The 20088-nt window shown below is 35.9% G+C and overlaps 1 protein-coding gene across 1 annotated transcript in view; it reads left to right on the plus strand.

Annotated features, from left to right (window-relative positions):
- The window catches only part of LOC144435554 (uncharacterized), a 450358-nt gene that overhangs the window by 353823 nt on the left and 76447 nt on the right, over positions 1-20088 (plus strand). The window contains exons 189-198 of the mRNA XM_078124141.1: positions 28-150; positions 4655-4780; positions 5064-5186; positions 7388-7510; positions 7825-7938; positions 8950-9072; positions 11644-11766; positions 12276-12389; positions 13478-13591; positions 19271-19384. Coding sequence (XP_077980267.1) covers positions 28-150; positions 4655-4780; positions 5064-5186; positions 7388-7510; positions 7825-7938; positions 8950-9072; positions 11644-11766; positions 12276-12389; positions 13478-13591; positions 19271-19384 — 1197 coding nt within the window. The remainder of the gene's footprint in view (positions 1-27; positions 151-4654; positions 4781-5063; positions 5187-7387; positions 7511-7824; positions 7939-8949; positions 9073-11643; positions 11767-12275; positions 12390-13477; positions 13592-19270; positions 19385-20088) is intronic.

Genomic DNA, 20088 nt, shown 5'->3' on the forward strand with positions numbered 1-20088 from the left:
AGTTGTCTTTACTGTGATTTGTTGTAGTTATTGATCCATGTGACAGCAATCCATGTCAGAATAATGGATTCTGTCAGTCTACACCAGGTATCTGTTCACAGTACTTCTGTCAGTGTAGTGGGTGCTGGACTGGTACTCAATGTACACAAGGTTAGTGGCTGTCTATTTTTTTAGTCCCCCAAATGGGGTAATTAAACGTCTTCGTTCGTTCGTCTGTCTGTGTGTCCACCAAACCTGGTACAAACTTAGATGACTTATCATATGGGACATATGCACGTCAGTTTGCTTTAAAGGCCAAGGTCCACTATATAAAGAGGATTATGGGTAATGTATGCATATGCGGGAAATTCAAACTGCTGTAAGGAGCACTGACTTTGCCCTCATATCTTCATCCAATTTAATTTGCACTGAAAAAGTTTCACATGGCTCTCATATTTCATATATACTGTTTGTATAGTGGTGCAACATGAGTAGAAATAACTGACGTTAACTAAGTTTGGTAGCCAATATAGCAGGTTTACCGTCAAACTGACCCAAAATTTGTTTCAAATTTGTCTAGTAAAAACCTTTGGCCAGTTGTCAATTAGGCTTACAAGTTACACAAAGCATGATAAGACACTGAATGGTGCAAATAAACAACGTGCGAAATGCCAAATACCGAATGCAAACAATACAAGCGAACAAAAGAGTCTGTATGCACTCTGTTAGCCCGATATTCTCACATGTGCGAACGGTACGTGAAAATGATACATTGTTACTGAAATAGAATGACATAAAATGAAACCAAAATGTTTCTCAGTTTGATCATGTACGTTCTGGGTTGCTACACTCCTTAGTAAAATCACAATTTCATACAACTTTTTGTGCGCGCGACAAGTGTTTTCTGTCAAGTAGTTGTGTCGTTGACGTACCTATACCTAGTAGGCAGTGATGTGGATAATAGCCGGTTACCTACCGGTCACAACGCCCAGCTATAACTTAGAAGTATAACGTACAACAGTTTAGTTGTGGGACCGGCTAAGGAAAGTACTAATACCTGACGACCATTGAAAAAAATTCTAAGGTCGGAAAATAAATATGAGTTTCCCAGAAGTACTAATAGCAAGTAAAATACCCAAAGTGTAAAAAAAAAAAAATAAATTCATAATTATTTGGAAAACATTTGAGGATTACGCGGTAAAACAAGACTGGCCACGCTATCGCTAGCGAAAGCCTTCGAACTAGTTTCATAGGGACCGGACATTGAAGGAAGCGCGAAGCGAAGTGTGAGGTCAATGTGACGTCTCATGATGTATGATGCAACAACACGACGTTTACGTAGAGTAGAATTAAATGTTTTCTAAAGTTCAGCAGAAAAAAATTTTGTCGATCGGACACTGACTATTTTCAAATTCTTAAAACATCTGAGAAAAGTGAAGAGAGGAAGTAAAATGTAGCACTGACAGACAAGATAGACGTACGGTACGTATACAGGAGGCGAGGCACACCATGTGGTGCAAACTGGACAATGATCATGCGTGTCACATAGAATATGGCATCAGATGTAAGTAGCTATTATATATAACCAAATATTCTTGGAATGCAGCCTTTCTTGTAACAAGTATTGGAAATTGTAAGAAACCTGAGGATTTTATGACTGAATATATTTCGATCAAGAATTCCCATACTTTCAGTTAAATTTTCTGATGACCCCGAAGCAAGACATGTTTGAAACATTTAGTGCGACATTTGATACTGATAAACGAGTGATATAATTCATAAACAAATCTAACATTGGCAACTCTTTTATTTCTATAATGATCATCAAATTTCAAGGACAACTGCCTATGTTGTACACATAGATCATACATCACTGCCTAGTCTAGTTCCTATGAATACCTGTCGACTGTTCTCTACGTATACGATCTCTAGTTCTCTGCATGTTGTGGAGATGAACGTAACGCGAACTGACAAGACTACAAGTACAATCATGGAGGCATCATAAATATTTGTTTCATTCAAATTTGAAAGTTGAGAAATCGTATTAAATTCTTTCCAGATTTCTCAAAAATCGTTTCCATATGTTTTGGCACTATCCAGCAATAATCCTCGTCATGTAAATGACATCGACTGACATCGTAGTCAAACATACGCTAGGAGACAGAGCGGAGACCAAACAAGAGTCCGTACTCACCCCATCACGACGTATGCATTTATGCATTTGTTTTGAAATAGCTGGGGTGGTACTCATACACATCGGGATAACTCGGAGAAGCACATGATGATGTATGTGATTTTATTGACTGTTTTCTGAGATGGGACATTGGGTTTGGAAATACAAGTTTAATCAATCATAAAACAGTAATAACAGATACTTTCAAAGAATTAGAACACGGAAGGAAAATAACGGGATCATCAATGACATTTCTACCAAACTCGAGATCGCACGTAGCTAGCTACCTAGTGTACAGTAAGTATGGAAGTGCAAAGCTTAGTCCGCTCTGACCCGTGCGATACTTGTGAAGTTAATTTTGAAGTTTTCACGATTATGTTGTCAAAGCACGGCCTACATGTAATCTGTAAAAAAAAATTCTCATCTATCTAACGATTTTGGTGTGATAACGATCGACCAAATGCCGACGCCAGTGTGTACTTGTGCAACTGTAATCTAGTACCTTGTACAAATGATACAAATAAGTAAGTTTGTTCATACCCAAGAATTGTAGTGTACAATTTCAATGATACAAATTGTCACTGTGTAATAATGTTTGGATCGTGTTAGAACAGGTCCCTCAAAATATAATTTTTCTGGTTATAATTTGTATGTATAAGTTTATAGAAATACGTGTTTCACCCAGACTGGGTGTCTGGCCGTACGTACACACCGGAAAAAACGTAGCAGAAACACTGCCACTAGACTTGAAAAAAATATATAACAAGGGACTCTTCGGATTAGGCAAGAACGTATGTAACCAATATGTGTGAACAGCTACTAATATGTTGATAAACTACCTGGGTCGGATTTACCAAATGCTCCTCCCAGATAAACAAACGTATTCCGTTGCACATGCGCAAACCTACTTCCGTAGTGTGGGCACATAGCCTGTTTGGACCTTGGCCTTTAAGTGATAAGCAAATTTGATGGAATATCAGACATATTTGTAGTGACAAAGCTATATTTATTGCATTTCAGTAGTTGATATCCCTGAGTAATAATGGATTCATCCACTTTTGTTTTTACAATCCGAATGCCCTCACCAAGGACATAGTGGGTACAATGACTTGAATCGCAACATTTCAATGAGCTGTATCTATCAAAGAACCAATCAATAATTGTCAGAAAAGTTGATTGTGCATGAGTACCAAAAGAAAAACAGGTATTGTCGTGAACAGTTTTGCAGAAGGAAATTATGTACCTTGATGCCTGCATAATATGTAACTTGTAAGCTTGGCAATGTGTGCATAGATGTTCAGTGGGTAAATTTACAGTCCATAGAGGGTCTAGTGGGGTATTCTTCAGTGTCATCAAGAGTATAACAGAATCATATGTCCCTTTGGATAAAGTGGTGAATCAGATATTATTCCCAATCATTAGTTTTATGATCAATATTACTCTGAAAACACTTTTAGTTATTAGTTTTACATCATACATCAGGAATTTCTACCTATCCCAAAAATATGTATTGTCCAAGATGGCTGCTACTGATGCCATGAACTATTGTGAGATTTTGAAATCCCTAATAGTAGAGTGTGGTAAGTCTTGCGTATTGCAAGATTTCAGCCAGATGCGACAGCCATCAACAAGAAATCCTCCCAACCTCAAATTAAAGTATATACCATGTTATTTGTATAAGGAAAGTTGTCATGTCAAAAAACCCACAACAGAATCAATTGTAGCTGCTATTTCATTTTGTCACAATTGTAGCTGCTATTTCATTTTGTCACATTCCAATATTGTTGCCATACTTTGTATATGTAAAGGATGTACATGTATTGGCTGTATATAAGGGGGACTAGTGTTATCCTTCAAACAAACATGTCCCTTTGTCAACTATGCAATTACTACAGTAACTATAACATGTAGTTTAATTCAACAAGCTACCACAGACATAAACTTAAGACTACATGTAGTGATGCATCATAATATTGTATTACCATGGGAAAAAGTTATCAACAAGCTACCACAGCCACAAAGTAAAACTAGTGTTGCAGCGTATTGACGTACAACCATGGAAAACAAGCTATCGATGAACTACCACAGACACAGTGAGGATAAAACTATTATAATAGTGTTCCTGCATGTAGACATGTATACATGGCTGTACTACCATGGAAAACAAACTGTTGACAAGTTAGCTACCACAGACACAAGATATAATGTTGCAACATATTGACCTATTACTATGGAAAACAAGTTATTCACCATGCCGGCCACAGATACATCTAAAGCTATTGTTGTTGCATGTGGTTGATCACTGTCATACATTTTGTAAATTTATGTGTTTGCCATCATTGTCTGGAATTTCTTTTAAAATCATTTCAAAATGTCTGACAGTAAAACATCTTGATCTTCTAAGCTGATCAATTGTAATGATTCAAATTTTTATCTGTTAATTTTTTTGTCCCAAGTTTTAATTGTAGAGTGTAATTGCTATGGGGTGTTTTGTTATTTTAGCTATCAATCCATGTGTTACCAGTACCCCATGTCAGAATGGTGGTGTATGTTCCCAAGTACCGGGTCAGTGTAATGCCTATGTGTGTCAGTGTGCTGGGTGCTGGACAGGTACCACATGTTCAGTAGGTAAGCATCACAAAGATATCTAAAACAAGTACAAGAAATGAGCTGTCATAATTTATTATACCTGAGCTGGTTTCAGTCTGAAGTATGTCATACCTACAACAAGTGCAAGACATATATCACCATGAAATAATGCATAATTATCTACATTGAGATAAGTACAGATTGAATATGAGCATACAGCTACAGCAACTACAAACAATGTGTTATCAACAAATATTATAGTCGGCTGAATTTTGTGTCTGCACATGTAAAACTTTATTTTTTTATTGATTTATTATTCCAGCAACGAATCCATGTCAGAATAACCCCTGTCTTAACAATGGTTTCTGCCAACAAGTGGTAAACTCATGTAACCAGTATACCTGTACTTGTAATGGATGTTTCACTGGTACCAACTGTGAACAAGGTAAGCATGCTATACTATTATCTGTATTTAATTTATCTACAGTGTTTGCACCTTTCAGAGGCATGAAGATGTATCACTTCTTGAGAGGGAGGGGTGTTGAGAAATCTAATCAAATTAAACCATTATGATAAATGATTTAATACAAATAATAGTTTTAGTAATAATAGAATAATGATTGGGTTTATTTCCTTAGAAACCACTGTAGCTTGGATAATTTGTTATGCTGAGTTCAAACAATAAGTCATTTTACATCCTGTAAGAGGAGGTTATGTTATGCTTCTGTGTCTGTCTGTCTGTCTGTCTGTCTGTCTGTCTGTCTGTCTGTCTGTCTGTCTATCTGTCTGTGTCTGTCTGCTACACATATTTCAAATTGTGATGACATGAACTTAGTAGGTTTTGGTAAACATCCAATAAACATTAATTATCATTTGCATAATTAATTGTAATGAGTCATTTGCAAAATTTTTTACTTTTGGTAATTAGGCTATATCATAAGAATGCATTCTTTCAATTCAATATAATTTAGTACATACATTAACCATAACAAAGTACATGTCCTATAAAAGTTTGTTGATATAGCTTACAGTCTACTGAATAATTTATGCCCTACCTTGAGCTTCAAACACATTTCAACCACAATAGTACGCACCTGTCGTATGAAGTTTGTTGATATAGCTTTTACTTTTAATGAGTAATTTGAATAATTAGTGATCTTCAGTAATTAAACTATGTCTTTGGAATGCATGCTTCTAATTCCATATAATTTGGCAAATATATCAACCATGAAAATGCACACAAATCCTTTTAAGCCTGTTCATATGGTTTTTTAAATTTTAATTAGTATTTAGCATAATTAATGATTTTTGGTAATTAGGCAATAGGTTAAGAATGTAAACTCCAAATTTCATTTAACTTGGTACAGCCATCAACCATAAAAAATGCGTGATTGATGTAGATTATTATGCATTTTTAAATGTGATGTACAATTTGCATAAATAATAATTTTGCTAATTAGGCAATATCTTTACATCCTTTCAACAGGTTCCATTGGGAGAACAGTGTTTAAGCACTGAAATGGAGTCTTTATGTGAAAGATTAATAAATAGATAAAAAGATAAATAAATAAATAAATAAATAAATAAAAGAATGCAGGCTGTAAATTTCAGATAATTAGGTACATGCATTGATGGTAAAGACATGCATGTGTCATTTAAAGTTTGATCATGTAATTTAGCAGCTAAACATTTAACTTACATGGTTAATGGGGGGGGGGGGGGGTTTAGGGAATTTGTTAATTCTGTAAGCTTCAAATTTCATATAGTTTCATATCACTAATTTCCAATTAAGTGGTATATAATGTATTAATATTATTAGCTATATTTCAGAATTTTGCATTGCAAAAATGTGTATAGGCCCAAAAATATATGATTTTACTCTTACAGGAAGTGTTCAGTTTATATCTGGCATGAACATCTTGTTGTCATGTAACTAAAATTACCATATTAAGTGGATTTTTGCCAAAATTACTAATAAAACATTAAAAAAGTAAAATGTAAGGGAAAACATAATTATTCATGAGTCTGTGATATGCAATGTAAAAACATCTATAACAGGAAAGTTGTTTCCATGGCAGCAAAGTAGGCTTTAAAAACTATGTTTTTGTAAACTGTGCCTCTAACAGTAACATTATTGATATGAATAATGTACTTTCGCTTAAAGGGGATCGAATGCCAATCCAAGAAATAGAAACATGTTCATAAACTATGGGTTCTAGAGAGTCTTTGTTGGGTATCGTTACCATCAGCTCCAGTAACTGCATCGTGGGAGTTAACTGAAATAATGTATTCAAGTTGTAAACTTAATATTTATGGGAGCTGTTTTACACTGTAAGGGTGTTGACACTCATGACAAATTGACTACATTATTTCTGTTGACTACACACATGTATACAAGCCAGTCACTCTACACAGATGTATACAAGCTAGTCACTCTAACCATTTGGCCAACATATCTCCACAACCTGAAATATATTTATTTCAAGCAAGCCACCATTTCCACCTTAAAAAACCTTTGCTCATTAAGTGAATATTGGATGAAAATTTGAAGTTGACAACATAAACTTACATGATTTTTAGTTTTCTTTAATAAAAATAAAATTATTTGTTAAATAATTGTATGACTAATGTTTTTCCTACTCTCAGCTATTGACCAGTGTGCCAACAATCCTTGTAAAAATGGAGGATTCTGTACCAGGGTTCAGAACTCATGCACAGCTTATCGATGTCAATGCTCTAGTTGCTGGACTGGTGCCACATGTGACATAGGTAGGAATGAGAGTTCAGAGGTTATGGTTCAAGGGTCATACATATACCAATGATGTTAAAGAGTATTCATTCCAAATGTCAGGATTGAATTCACTTCTCAGGACTGATGTAGTTGTTACTTTTCCACTCTTACCAATGATATTAGCTTTCTCATTATTGTCTGAGAGGTGACATAAATTGGACTGAGAGTTCAAACATCAAAGGTCAGACAGAGTACCAAGATCAATTTCCCAGGAATCCATATTTTTCAAATCTCAAACTCTTAAATAGCAAGCTAAGTTTAGAGTTTACTGTATAGTCTTGTTCTATTTCAGCGGTAGATGCATGTTCAAGCAACCCATGTCAGAATGGTGGTGCCTGTGTAAATAATTGTAATTACTACACATGTACTTGTAGTGGCTGCTGGGCTGGAACCAACTGTGATATTCGTAAGTAATACTTCACAAATTGCATGTGTCCAAAAGTCTTATCACCTTTATGAATAGGCTAAATATAGCCCAGATGGATACAGGATCTTTGCACTTGCTTAAGCACACACAAGGGACTTTTGAGTGTGACTTTTGCTTATTGTTGTTTATAAATTGTATCTTAGTTAGCTTTCACACAGCCACATGTTGTTTTATTAGCACAACTGAACTGAGGTTCGGTAGTGCAGTAGGGATTCCCCAGTGTCTGTCTTTCTGTGTGTGTGTGTGTGCGTGTGCGTGCGTGCGTGCGTGTGTGTAAATATCTAAAAGTCAAAAACTGCTGGACCGAAGTGATTTGGGTCAAAAAATGTGACTTTTGGTAAAAAAACTTAAACTCAAAAAGTACTTGGCAGATCGATCTGAAATTTGGTGGGAACATTCTTAAGAGTGTTTAGATTAAGAATTGTTCACGACATGATGATCCCATGAGTGATATCGAAATTAGAGCTAAAAATGTGTCTTTTTGAATAGTTCCAAAACTACTGAGCAGATTGGGCTGAAATTTAATGGGGATGCATCTGGAGGTGTATAGATGAAGAAATATTAAACATATTATGATCTCCTCAGTGATATGCAAATTAGGTGTAAAAATGTAGGCAAGTGAGTAAACATTCCAAAGATGTATGCATGGCTATGCCCATGGCAACAGCCAAACTGTCATGTATTTCACAAAGATAGCAACGTGGTTGGATAGGCAACTGGATAGTCATTCAGCAAATAAACACCTATTGTTAGCATAGACTAGCATATGGATAAACATTTTTAAAAACTGTACAGTTGTGCTACAACACCACTGGCGTTATTTTTTTTTGGGGGGTGGGGGTGTCATTGTTTCTGAAAGTATGTGGAAAGTTAATTATTTTCCCTCACAATACATCAGCATTAACCTTTAGTTATCATGCATATATGTACCTATCACGTGACTACATTGTGAAATTATTGTTACTTTAAATTTACTTTTTTTTATTACAGCAACAAGTGTCTGCAATGGTGAACCATGTCAGAATGATGGTACCTGCCTGCTACAGTTTAATTCATGTTCACAGTATCAATGCACATGTACTGCATGCTGGACAGGAAGCAACTGTAATGCATGTAAGTAATATATATATAATACAAAAACATTTACTGTGTTTCAAAGTTGACAAGAGGTAGTTTCAAACACAAATTACATCACCAAACTAGAAGAATTGTGTAAACTATACAGTACTCCCTAAACAATGTTATGAAATCATGACAAAGTGATTAGAATCTGATTATAGTGAAATGCTATCTGTACAAGCCTTATGTTACAAATGAAAAGTGGAGTTAGCAAGCTGTAGATCATGTGACAAAACTTTTTTTGAATATACATGTAGTTCATAGATAACTGATACTGTATGTAGTAATGGTATGGATCACAGACAAGGAAGAAACAGTTTAGCAACAGGTAGTTTTTCTGAGGTGTTGATAGGGGGATTACAAGCTTGATTGTCGTTTTGGGTAGGCAGGAAGGGGCTCCTTTGTTTAAAAAATATGCCAACAATTACAACTGTGAGTTGGTCTTCGGGAACCATAGGTTTTTGTTTCCTATAGCATCACTACGTCTTTGGTAAAGGTCAGAATGCGAAATCTTTGAGTGGAAGCAAAAACTTTCTGTGAAAACAGTTTGAAATCGAGTAAGAGTTAGTTGAGTTATTGCCTTTTAAAACTTACTTGTTAGGAATGATCAAATGTATGATTATAGAATTCAGCATATTTGAAAAATGCAGAAATATGGAAAAAGTTACGCACTGTACAATAAAATCTGATGATAGGTCAAGTTGTGTTCTATGGTGCTGTAGTAAGTCACGCTCTGGGATTTTGTCAGAATAGTAGAATGATGCTTATTACGTTGTTGTAACATTTCTGACATTTACACAAGGGTTTCTGCAGCTTGTATGTGTATTTTGACATACATCTATTGTATATTGCTGTGATTGTTGTCATGTATTTTAGCAAGGGAGTATGTTAAGCAGGCGTGAGTTCAAGATAGTCAACACAAAACCTGTGTCATAAACTGTTAGTATGTTCATATTCCTCACGGCATTCAATGCATGTATTTTTGGTCGATTGAAATCATAACAATTTTGTTGAAAAAGAAATAGTAATTATTTGTTTACAACAATATGGAAACAACTCCTTCGGCCATTTTAAGTAGGGATTATATAATTATTCCATATGCCAATACAATATCCCAATAAAATGATAAACAACTTATCCGTTTATTACATGATTGTATGGTTATAGTGGTTTGTTAATTTATGCGATAATTTGTTGAACCCAGGTAGACTCACCTGTTTGAAAGTTATTTCCATGACAACTGTGTAATGATTACTAAAGGCTATGTTAGGACAATAGAAGAGGGTCTGTTGCTGATCTGTTTCTTCCTTGTCGGTGTATTATATAGAGTGATAATGTCATAAACATTGTAATACAAGTACTGTATATAAACAACTGTTAAGAGCAATCAACCCAGTAATACTTCATACAGACAAAGTCAACAATATCTATTTAACTTGATTTCACAAGTATAGCATATATGTGTGATAATGTGTTTATTGACAAATCTATAAGTTGTAAATGCATGAGACAGTGTAGTGGGTGTACAGCTTATGTACATGGGGAAGAACCGCTGGCCTAGCGAGGCCAGTAGATCTGTAGCATGTTCTGTTGACTTCAAAGGCCATTCACATAGAAATTTGCTGTTCAATTTTCATGAAACTTCGAATACAGACTTAAAAATACCTAGTGAATTGACGTATGAAACAATTATTGGTTGGTGGAAGCAAAATTCTGGACAAAAACATCAAATTTGGTCAAATTTTTGGAAATAAATGGGTGAAAATTTCGCGGAGCGTTGCCTGTAAATGTAACTGTGACCTAAACATATTCAAAACAACACATTCTACCGATGTTTGATAGAAAATGAGTGAATTTCCCATTTGTTCGACATAAAAAAAACTGTGAAAATGGTCTATTTTGAGTCCAAACCTTGTCTAATTTAAGTCCCGGGGAAATCGTGTAACTCTGTAACAAATAATCTGATCTAAAAACAAAAACAAACATCGATAGGTCAGAGTTCGCAGAATTACCACACAACTACATTGTCATCTGGGTACTTCCTGCTAAGACGTGTTTTTGTGTCAAAGGATAGTCCGAACGTGGAAAAATCTCTCTGAGTGAAGCCGAGGATGACGTATTTTAATATTCACGAGAGGTTACGTATGGCACCATAAGCTTTGAGGACTGGAATGCGGAAGTAGCTCTCTGTACAGCAGATCGTGGCGACAGCATAGGACATAGATTTTATGGCTTTTCAGTCGTAACATCGCGGAAATTTCAAAAAATGTGTGCAGTAAATAAGTGTTTTTTTGTTGGGAATCACAATTCTTGACTGTGTATATTTTGGTAAAGGGTCAGGAACATCGGAATATCTGTTTCTCTATGCTGACTGTGCAGGGCAGGCTGACAAACAAACACTATGACATGTGCTAATAAAAAACGTAATAAAAAGTTCCAATTCAATCTCGTCCAAAACACTTCGTACCTTGTTGGAAATCAGTTGAGCAATTCTTCTCCTTGTACCTTAATTACCATGTATATGAATGATTATCTGTACTTCATGCTGTTTTTATTTATTCACAGTGGCCAATCCTTGTACAAGTAATCCATGCCAGAATGACGGTATTTGTCAGAATGGCTGCCCTACAGCATACACCTACAGCTGTATCTGTGACAACTGCCATACTGGACAAAACTGCGAAATCAGTAAGTTTTAAGCATTTTATCTTCTATACTGAGTATGCTCAGATGCAAAGCATAATGGAATTATTTGTAGTTGTACAGTGCTTTAAAAGTGGGGGTATACCATAGTTTGTGATGATGAGTGCTACCTAGCCAGGAGTGGTCAATAGGAGAACCCACCTACACACTGCAGGTGTGGGTAATCAAGTCTAGATTATTTGTGAAAACAATTGCTGTAACAATGCATGCAACTGAAGTTGCATTTAGTAATGCAATGATACTATACTTCCATGATATTTTACAACATTCGATATGTCAAATTAACAAGTTTCCTTTGATTATTATTTTCATTTCAAAAATATTATGTAATACAATTTGGTAAGTTACATATCCGAAAATAATGTTGAAGCACAACTAAGTGAGGTTCAGAGCTATTCATGTCTTAATCCTGTTCTAGTTTTTGTACTAATTTGTTAAAAACTAGGGTTACCGTACTGGAATGATTTACACACAGTAATATTTGTCATTTGTAGGTGTGAGTGCATGTACCATCAATCCTTGTCAGAATGGTGGCACCTGCAATGATCAATGTACCAGCTATACATGTGACTGTGCTCCTGGCTACCAAGGACTCAACTGTGAAATTCGTAAGTCATCATTGTCCTCTCTTAACTCTTTCAATGTCCCACACAAACCATAGAAATGCCACGGGCTGTTGGGAAATTAATAGTAACATAGTGGTAATGGTGGTTGCATTGACTATCTTCCACAGGGGAAAAACCCGAAACCTTTGATCTAGAATTTCTTCATTTTTGTCTTCAGATGTACTTTGATAAGTTTGAGTATGAACTCTAAAAATCAGAGCTAGAACTTACAAACAGGTCATTGTCAGCACTGCTCAACACCATACTGGAATACACACACAAAACCATCTTTGAACTTACTGCCCAAGTCATGTTCAACAGAAGTATGATGAAATAACAATATTATATAACAAGATCAGTGATTGGACATTTTGATATGATAATAATACAGTTACTAGAATGGGCCAATGTATAGGCCTGTGGCAATTTAGACATGAATGGCCTTGGGGCATTGAAAGAGTTAATTAAGCTTGTACAACACTATGAGATATTGGTAAACTCTTGTTTCAAAAAAAAAAAACATCAACAAATAAAATAATGTTTTTACTTTAATATGCAAGTTGTCAGAAATAAAACTTTAATTGGCTTTTTATTTTACTTCAATATGATAATTCGAATGTGATGCAGGTCAAAGGTGAGATTTTCTGGGAAAAGCTTAAAATGTAAAAATGGTTATCTCATCAGCAACATACAAATAAGGTCTAAGAATGTGTCTTTTTGGTCAAAAATCTTTTATTTGGAAACTATTGGGCAGATTGGGCTTAAATTTGGTGCAGATGTTTCTGGGACTGTAATCATACCCATAGCAAAAGCCAAATGATGGCATATATTTAAGGGATGGATAGGCAAGTGATTAACATTCATAAAATGGACACATAGATGTCAGTATCCACAAGAGCAAACCCATACCAACAGCCAAATGGTTGTGTATATGACAAAGATAACAACAGGGATAGGTAAGTGCATGAAGCAACAGTAATATGCATGATGGTGTACATTTGTAACAACAGGACTGGATCAGCACACATAAACTGTACAGTTATTGATATTCTACAATACCATTGCCACTATTTTTGCTCTCATTATTATAGGTTTAGATGCCTGCCAGTCAGCACCATGTCTGAATGGTGGTACATGTGATAACTTCCAGACATACTATGAATGTCGATGTTCAGATTGCTATACAGGTGACCGATGTCAGATATGTAAGTATCTCTAGAAATGAGATTTATAACTCATTCATGTCATGTATTGTTAATGGTTGTTCATTTTCGCTCTGTATGTAATATATAGACTTGCATGTGTAATCTTCTCCCAGATGACTTCTCCCCTCCTCCATCAAATCGAACAGACCCCAGCTTTTACTCATTTTGACCAAAAACCTATACTGTCTGTTAGACTGTCTTTTTTGGTAGGACACATCTAGAAGAGTATTACATTGTGCAATTGATAATTATCTTAGAATTAGACCAACTGGTATGTATGCCAGTTATTGCCATCTTTGTTGCCAAACAAATCTCTTACGTCAACAGTACTCAAACTGAAGTTAGCTAACCAAATTTTCACACAGAACTACTTTCCGTACAATCAATATTTGGGTATCTGACATAACAATAGTTCATGAGCAGATTGTCAATTCCTGGAAAATGAGTTTAACACACATGTTGCCCATTTTTGATATTTTATTTCCATTCAATTTATGAGTTATCACAACAAATATTTCCACACATGAATATAGTGTATGGTTGCAATTAGTCCGAGTCAGGACATGAATATAGTGTATACATGGTTGCAATTAGTCTGAGTCAGGACATGAATATAGTGTATACATGGTTGCAATTAGTCTGAGTCAGGACATGAATATAGTGTATACATGGTTGCAATATGCATATGCATACTCATCTAGCGACTTGTAGTGACAAAGCCCTGTGAGGTCACTTGTGTTTCCTTGGCTGAACAAAGAGAAATATTATGGAATCGATATACGTCATTTCTCAGCATGCAATATCTGATTTCTTTCAAAGCTGGCACAAAGGTGACTTATCATTTGGTACATTTGCACGCACTTTGTTTTTTAGCACAACTGAACTGATAAGGTTCAGTAGTGCTATAGGCATGGTAAAGTGTCTGTGTGTGTGTGTGTGTGTGTGTGTGTGTGTCTGTCTCTCTGTGTGTGTGTGTGTGTGTGTGTGTGTGTGTGTGTGTAAACAACTTAAAGTCAAAAACTGCCGGACCAATTGCCATGAAATATTTGGTGGGTGTATTACTTTGGGTGTCTAGTTGGGAAATTGTTCAAATCAAAATGATCTTACCACCGGTAAGTGATTTGGGTAAAAAAATGTGATTTTTGGTCAAAAACTTAAACTCAAAATGTACTGGGAAGATCGGTCTGAAATTTGGTGGGAACATTCTTAAGGGTGTTTAGATTAAGAATTGTTCACGACGAGTGATATGCAAATTAGAGCTAAAAATGTGTCTTTTTGGTCAAAAGTCTTTAATTCCAAAACTACTGAGCAGATTGGGCTGAAATTTAATGGGGATGCATCTGGAGGTGTATAGATGAAGAAATTTTAAGCATATTATGATCTCGTCAGTGATATGCAAATTAGGTGTAAAAATGTGAAATTTGGTCAAAAACTTATATCTCAAAAAAGTACTTCATCAATGAGATTGAAACTTGGTAAGATGTTTCTAGAAGTGTTATTCTGCAGATTTTCATCAAAAGATGTTGACACAATTGGCCCTAGCAACCATGACCATGCCCTTAGCAACAACCGAATGGCAGTATATTTTGGTTAAAGGCCAAGGTCCACTATATAAAGAGGATTATGGGTAATGTATGCATATGCGGGAAATTCAAACTGCTGTAAGGAGCACTGACTTTGCCCTCATGTCTTTATCCAATTTTGCAAAGAAAAAGTTTCACATGGCTCTCATATTTCATATATACTGTTTGTATATATGAAATAACTGACGTTAACTAAGTTTGGTAGCCAATATAGCAGGTTTACCGTCAAACTGACCCAAAATTTGTTTCAAATTTGTCTTGTAAAAACCGTTGGCCAGTTGTCAATTAGGCTTACAAGTTACACAAAGCATGATAAGACACTGTGAATGGTGCAAATAAACAACGTGCGAAATGCCAAATACCGAATGCAAACAATACAAGCGAACAAAAGAGTCTGTATGCACTCTGTTAGCCCGATATTCTCACATGTGCGAACGGTACGTGAAAATGATACTGTAACATTGTTACTGAAATAGAATGACATAAAATGAAACCAAAATGTTTCTCAGTTTGATTATGTACGTTCTGGGTTGCTACACTCCTTAGTAAAATCACAATTTCATACAACTTTTTGTGCACGCGACAAGTGTTTTCTGTCAAGTAGTTGTGTCGTTGACGTACCTATACCTAGTAGGCAGTGATGTGGATAATAGCCGGTTACCTACCGGTCACAATGCCCAGCTATAACTTATAAGTATAACGTACAACAGTTTAGTTGTGGACCGGCTAAGGAAAGTACTAAAACCTGACGACCATTGAAAAAAATTCTAAGGTCGGAAAATAAATATGAGTTTCCCAGAAGTACTAATAGCAAGTAAAATACCCAAAGTGTAAAAAAAAAGAAATAAATTCATTATTATTTGGAAAACATTTGAGGATTACGCGGTAAAACAAGACTGGCCACGCTATCGCTAGCGAAAGCCTTCGAACTAGTTTCATAGGGACCGGACGTGAAGCGCGAAGCAAAGTGTGAGGTCAATGTGACGTCTCATGATGTATGATGCAACAACACGACGTTTACGTAGAGTAGAATTAAATGTTTTCTAAACTTCAGCGGAAAGAAATTTTGTCGATCGGACACTGACTATTTTCAAATTCTTAAAACATCTGAGAAAAATGAAGAGAGGAAGTAAAATGTAGCACTGACAGACAAGATAGACGTACGGTACGTGTACAGGAGGCGAGGCACACCATGTGGTGCAAACTGCACAATGATCGTGCGTGTCACGTAGAATATGGCATCAGATGTAAGTAGCTAACCAAATATTCTTGGAATGCAGCCTTTCTTGTAACAAGTATTGGAAATTGTAAGAAACCTGAGGATTTTATGACTGAATATATTTCGATCAAGAATTCCCATACTTTCAGTTAAATTTTCTGATGACCCGAAGCAAGACATGTTTGAAACATTTAGTGCGACATTTGATACTGATAAACGAGTGATATAATTCATAAACAAATCTAACGTTGGCAACTCTTTTATTTCTATTATGATCATCAAATTTCAAGGACAACTGCCTATGTTGTACACATAGATCATACATCACTGCCTAGTCTAGTTCCTATGAATACCTATTGACTGTTCTCTACGTATACGATCTCTAGCTCTGTGCATGTTGTGGAGATGAACGTAACGCGAACTGACAAGACTACAAGTACAATCATGGAGGCATCATAAATATTTGTTTCATTCAAATTTGAAAGTTGAGTAATCGTATTAAATTCTTTCCAGATTTCTCAAAAATCGTTTCCATATGTTATGGCACTATCCAGCAATAATCCTCGTCATGTAAATGACATCGACTGACATCGTAGTCAAACATACGCTAGGAGACAGAGCGGAGACCAAATAAGAGTCCGTACTCACCCCATCACGACGTATGCATTTATGCGTTTGTTTTGAAATAGCTGGGGTGGTACTCATACACATCGGGATAACTCGGAGAAGCACATGTATGTGATTTTATTGACTGTTTTCTGAGATGGGACATTGGGTTTGGAAATACAAGTTTAATCAATCATAAAACAGTAATAACAGATACTTTCAAAGAATTAGAACACGGAAGGAAAATAACGGGAACATCAATGACATTTCTACCAAACTCGAGATCGCACGTAGCTAGCTACCCAGTGTACAGTAAGTATGGAAGTGCAAAGCTTAGTCCGCTCTGACCCGTGCGATACTTGTGAAGTTAATTTTGAAGTTTTCACGATTATGTTGTCAAAACACGGCCTACATGTAATCTGTAAAAAAAAAATCTCATCTATCTAACGATTTTGGTGTGATAATGATCGACCAAATGCCGACGCCAGTGTGTACGTGTGCAACTGTAATCTAGTACCTTGTACAAATGATACAAGTAAGTAAGTTTGTTCGTACCCAAGAATTTCAGTTTACAATTTCAATGATACAAATTGTCACTGTGTAATAGTGTTTGGATCGTATTAGAACAGGTCCCTCAAAATATAATTTTTCTGGTTATAATTTGTATGTATAAGTTTATAGAAATACGTGTTTCACCATAGACAATCTCTCTCTATTGTCTATGGGTTTCACCCAGACTGGGTGTCTGGCCGTACGTATGCACTGGAAAAAAACGTAGCAGAAACACTGCCACTAGACTTGAAAAAAATATATAACAAGGGACTCTTCGGATTAGGCAAGAACTACATGTAACCAATATTTGTGAACAGCCACTAATATGTTGATAAACTACCTGGGTCGGATTTACCAAATGCTCCTCCCAGATAAACAAACGTATTCCGTTGCACATGCACAAACCTACTTCCGTAGCATGGGCACATAGCCTGTTTGGACCTTGGCCTTTAAATAACAACATCATCTGGTAGGCAAGTGCGTAATACATTTAATCAATGTATGCAAATATTCCTAGCAACCATGACCACACCCATAGCAACAGTCAAACGGTGGTGTATTTCACTAAGATAACAACAGGGATTTGTAGACAAGTGATACAACATTCAAAGAGTGTATGCAAATATGCCTAGCAACAAGACCACGCCCATAGCAACAGCCAAATTATCACATCTATTGCGAAGATAACGAGGATTAATAGACAACTGAATAAGTTGAAACGTTTTAAAATGTATGCAAATATGCCTAGGAACAAGACCACACCCATAGCAACAGCCAAATGATCATGTATGTTGCAAGATGATATCAGGAATGCATACACAAGTGAACAAAAACATCAAAAATGTATGCAAATATATCTAGCAACATGACCACACCCATAGCAACAGCCAAATTATCACATATATCACAAAGATAGCAACATGGTTGGATAGGCAACTGGATAGTCATTCAGCAAATGAACACCTATTGTTAGCATGGACTAGCATATGGATAAGCATTTTTAAAAAGTGTACAGTTGTGCTACAATAGCATTGGCAGTATTCTTATGTGGTTTTATGTATGTTTTATTGTATTGGATTCAGTGTTTTTTGTAGATGGATTGTATCCTGCAATAAAGTTTTAAAAAGATAACTCAATAACTGTGATACACGAAGACTCGATTCTAGTGTTTAACCCCATACACTCCCATGCAAGGTTTTTTGTATGGCAATGATCTTTGATCTGTACATTGACCTACAGGGTCGACCATCAAAATTAAGCCATTACTTGTATACTGCAGACACTTTGTAGCATTTAATTGTATGTGTGGCTAATTTCTTTTATATCATTTGTAGAGATAATACAGAACCAGATAAACATATCTATATACATGCATTATTTTTGGTGCTCATATCACTTTTACTCAATGCCAGCCATATTTGTAGTGAACAATCATGATTTACCACAAAACTCAAAAACATCAATGCATAGAGACTACATTCATGTGTCTACCCCATATTGCCAGGTTTAAACTTTTTTTTAGATATTGACCTTTGGTCTTGATCTTCAGGTTCAGTTACTGAAATTCAGCAATTTCCTACATTATCACAAACACTTTGTAGTGTATTTATTTGTTGCCACTATTTTCTTTTTAAATAATGTCTCCATTGAGTCATATAGAAGTAATGTATTTGAGGGGAGTGTGTCTTCTATGGAGATTTGTTTCTCTGTATATTTCAGCTATCGACAGATGTTCTAGCAACCCATGTCAGAATGGTGGTACTTGTAGTAACTACTGCACCTACTATATATGTACTTGTCTACCAGACTTTGAGGGTGACAACTGTGAGAGACGTAAGTACATCAATTAATCAATCAATCAAATTTCTATAGCACCAATTTCCAGAGCAATGTTCTGTTCAGTAGAACTGAATGGCTAAAGCACAACATATGCTTTGGTGATGAACAAATAAGTCTTCGGTTTTGTTTTGAAACAATCCAGGCTGGAGGCTTGGTGAATGTCAAGTGGCAAAGAGTTCCATAGTTTGGGGGCGACACATGAGAATGAACGACCTCCATAGGTGACTTGTCTGTAATTTATTGTTGCAAGCAGATTCTTGTTTTTTAACGTAGAGTGTGACTTGGTGTAAGACTTGAGAAGATCACAAATGTACTCTGGAGTTAAGCCATGAAGGGCTTTATATGTCAACAGTAAAATTATGAAGTCAATCCTGAAACAAACTGGTAATCAATGCAGGCCGATGAGAACCAGAGAAATGTGTTCAAACTTCTTGGTACGAGAGATGATCCTTGCCACTGTATTTTGAGCACGTTGTAATAGGTTTATGGTGGTGTTAGTCCGTATAATAATGCATTACCGTAGTCAAACTTGGCTGATAGGATTGCATGGATTATAGTACAACAAACGTCATCAGTGATGTATTGCTTTATAGATGCCATTACTGGGACAAGCCATTAGCCAAGCAAGTGGACTTGTTATCAAAGAGTACCAATATTTACACATGTGATGATGGGCTCTTACATAACACAAGTAAACA

Source organism: Glandiceps talaboti, chromosome 5 (genome assembly GCF_964340395.1).
Source record: "Glandiceps talaboti chromosome 5, keGlaTala1.1, whole genome shotgun sequence".
Lineage (NCBI taxonomy): Eukaryota > Metazoa > Hemichordata > Enteropneusta > Spengelidae > Glandiceps > Glandiceps talaboti.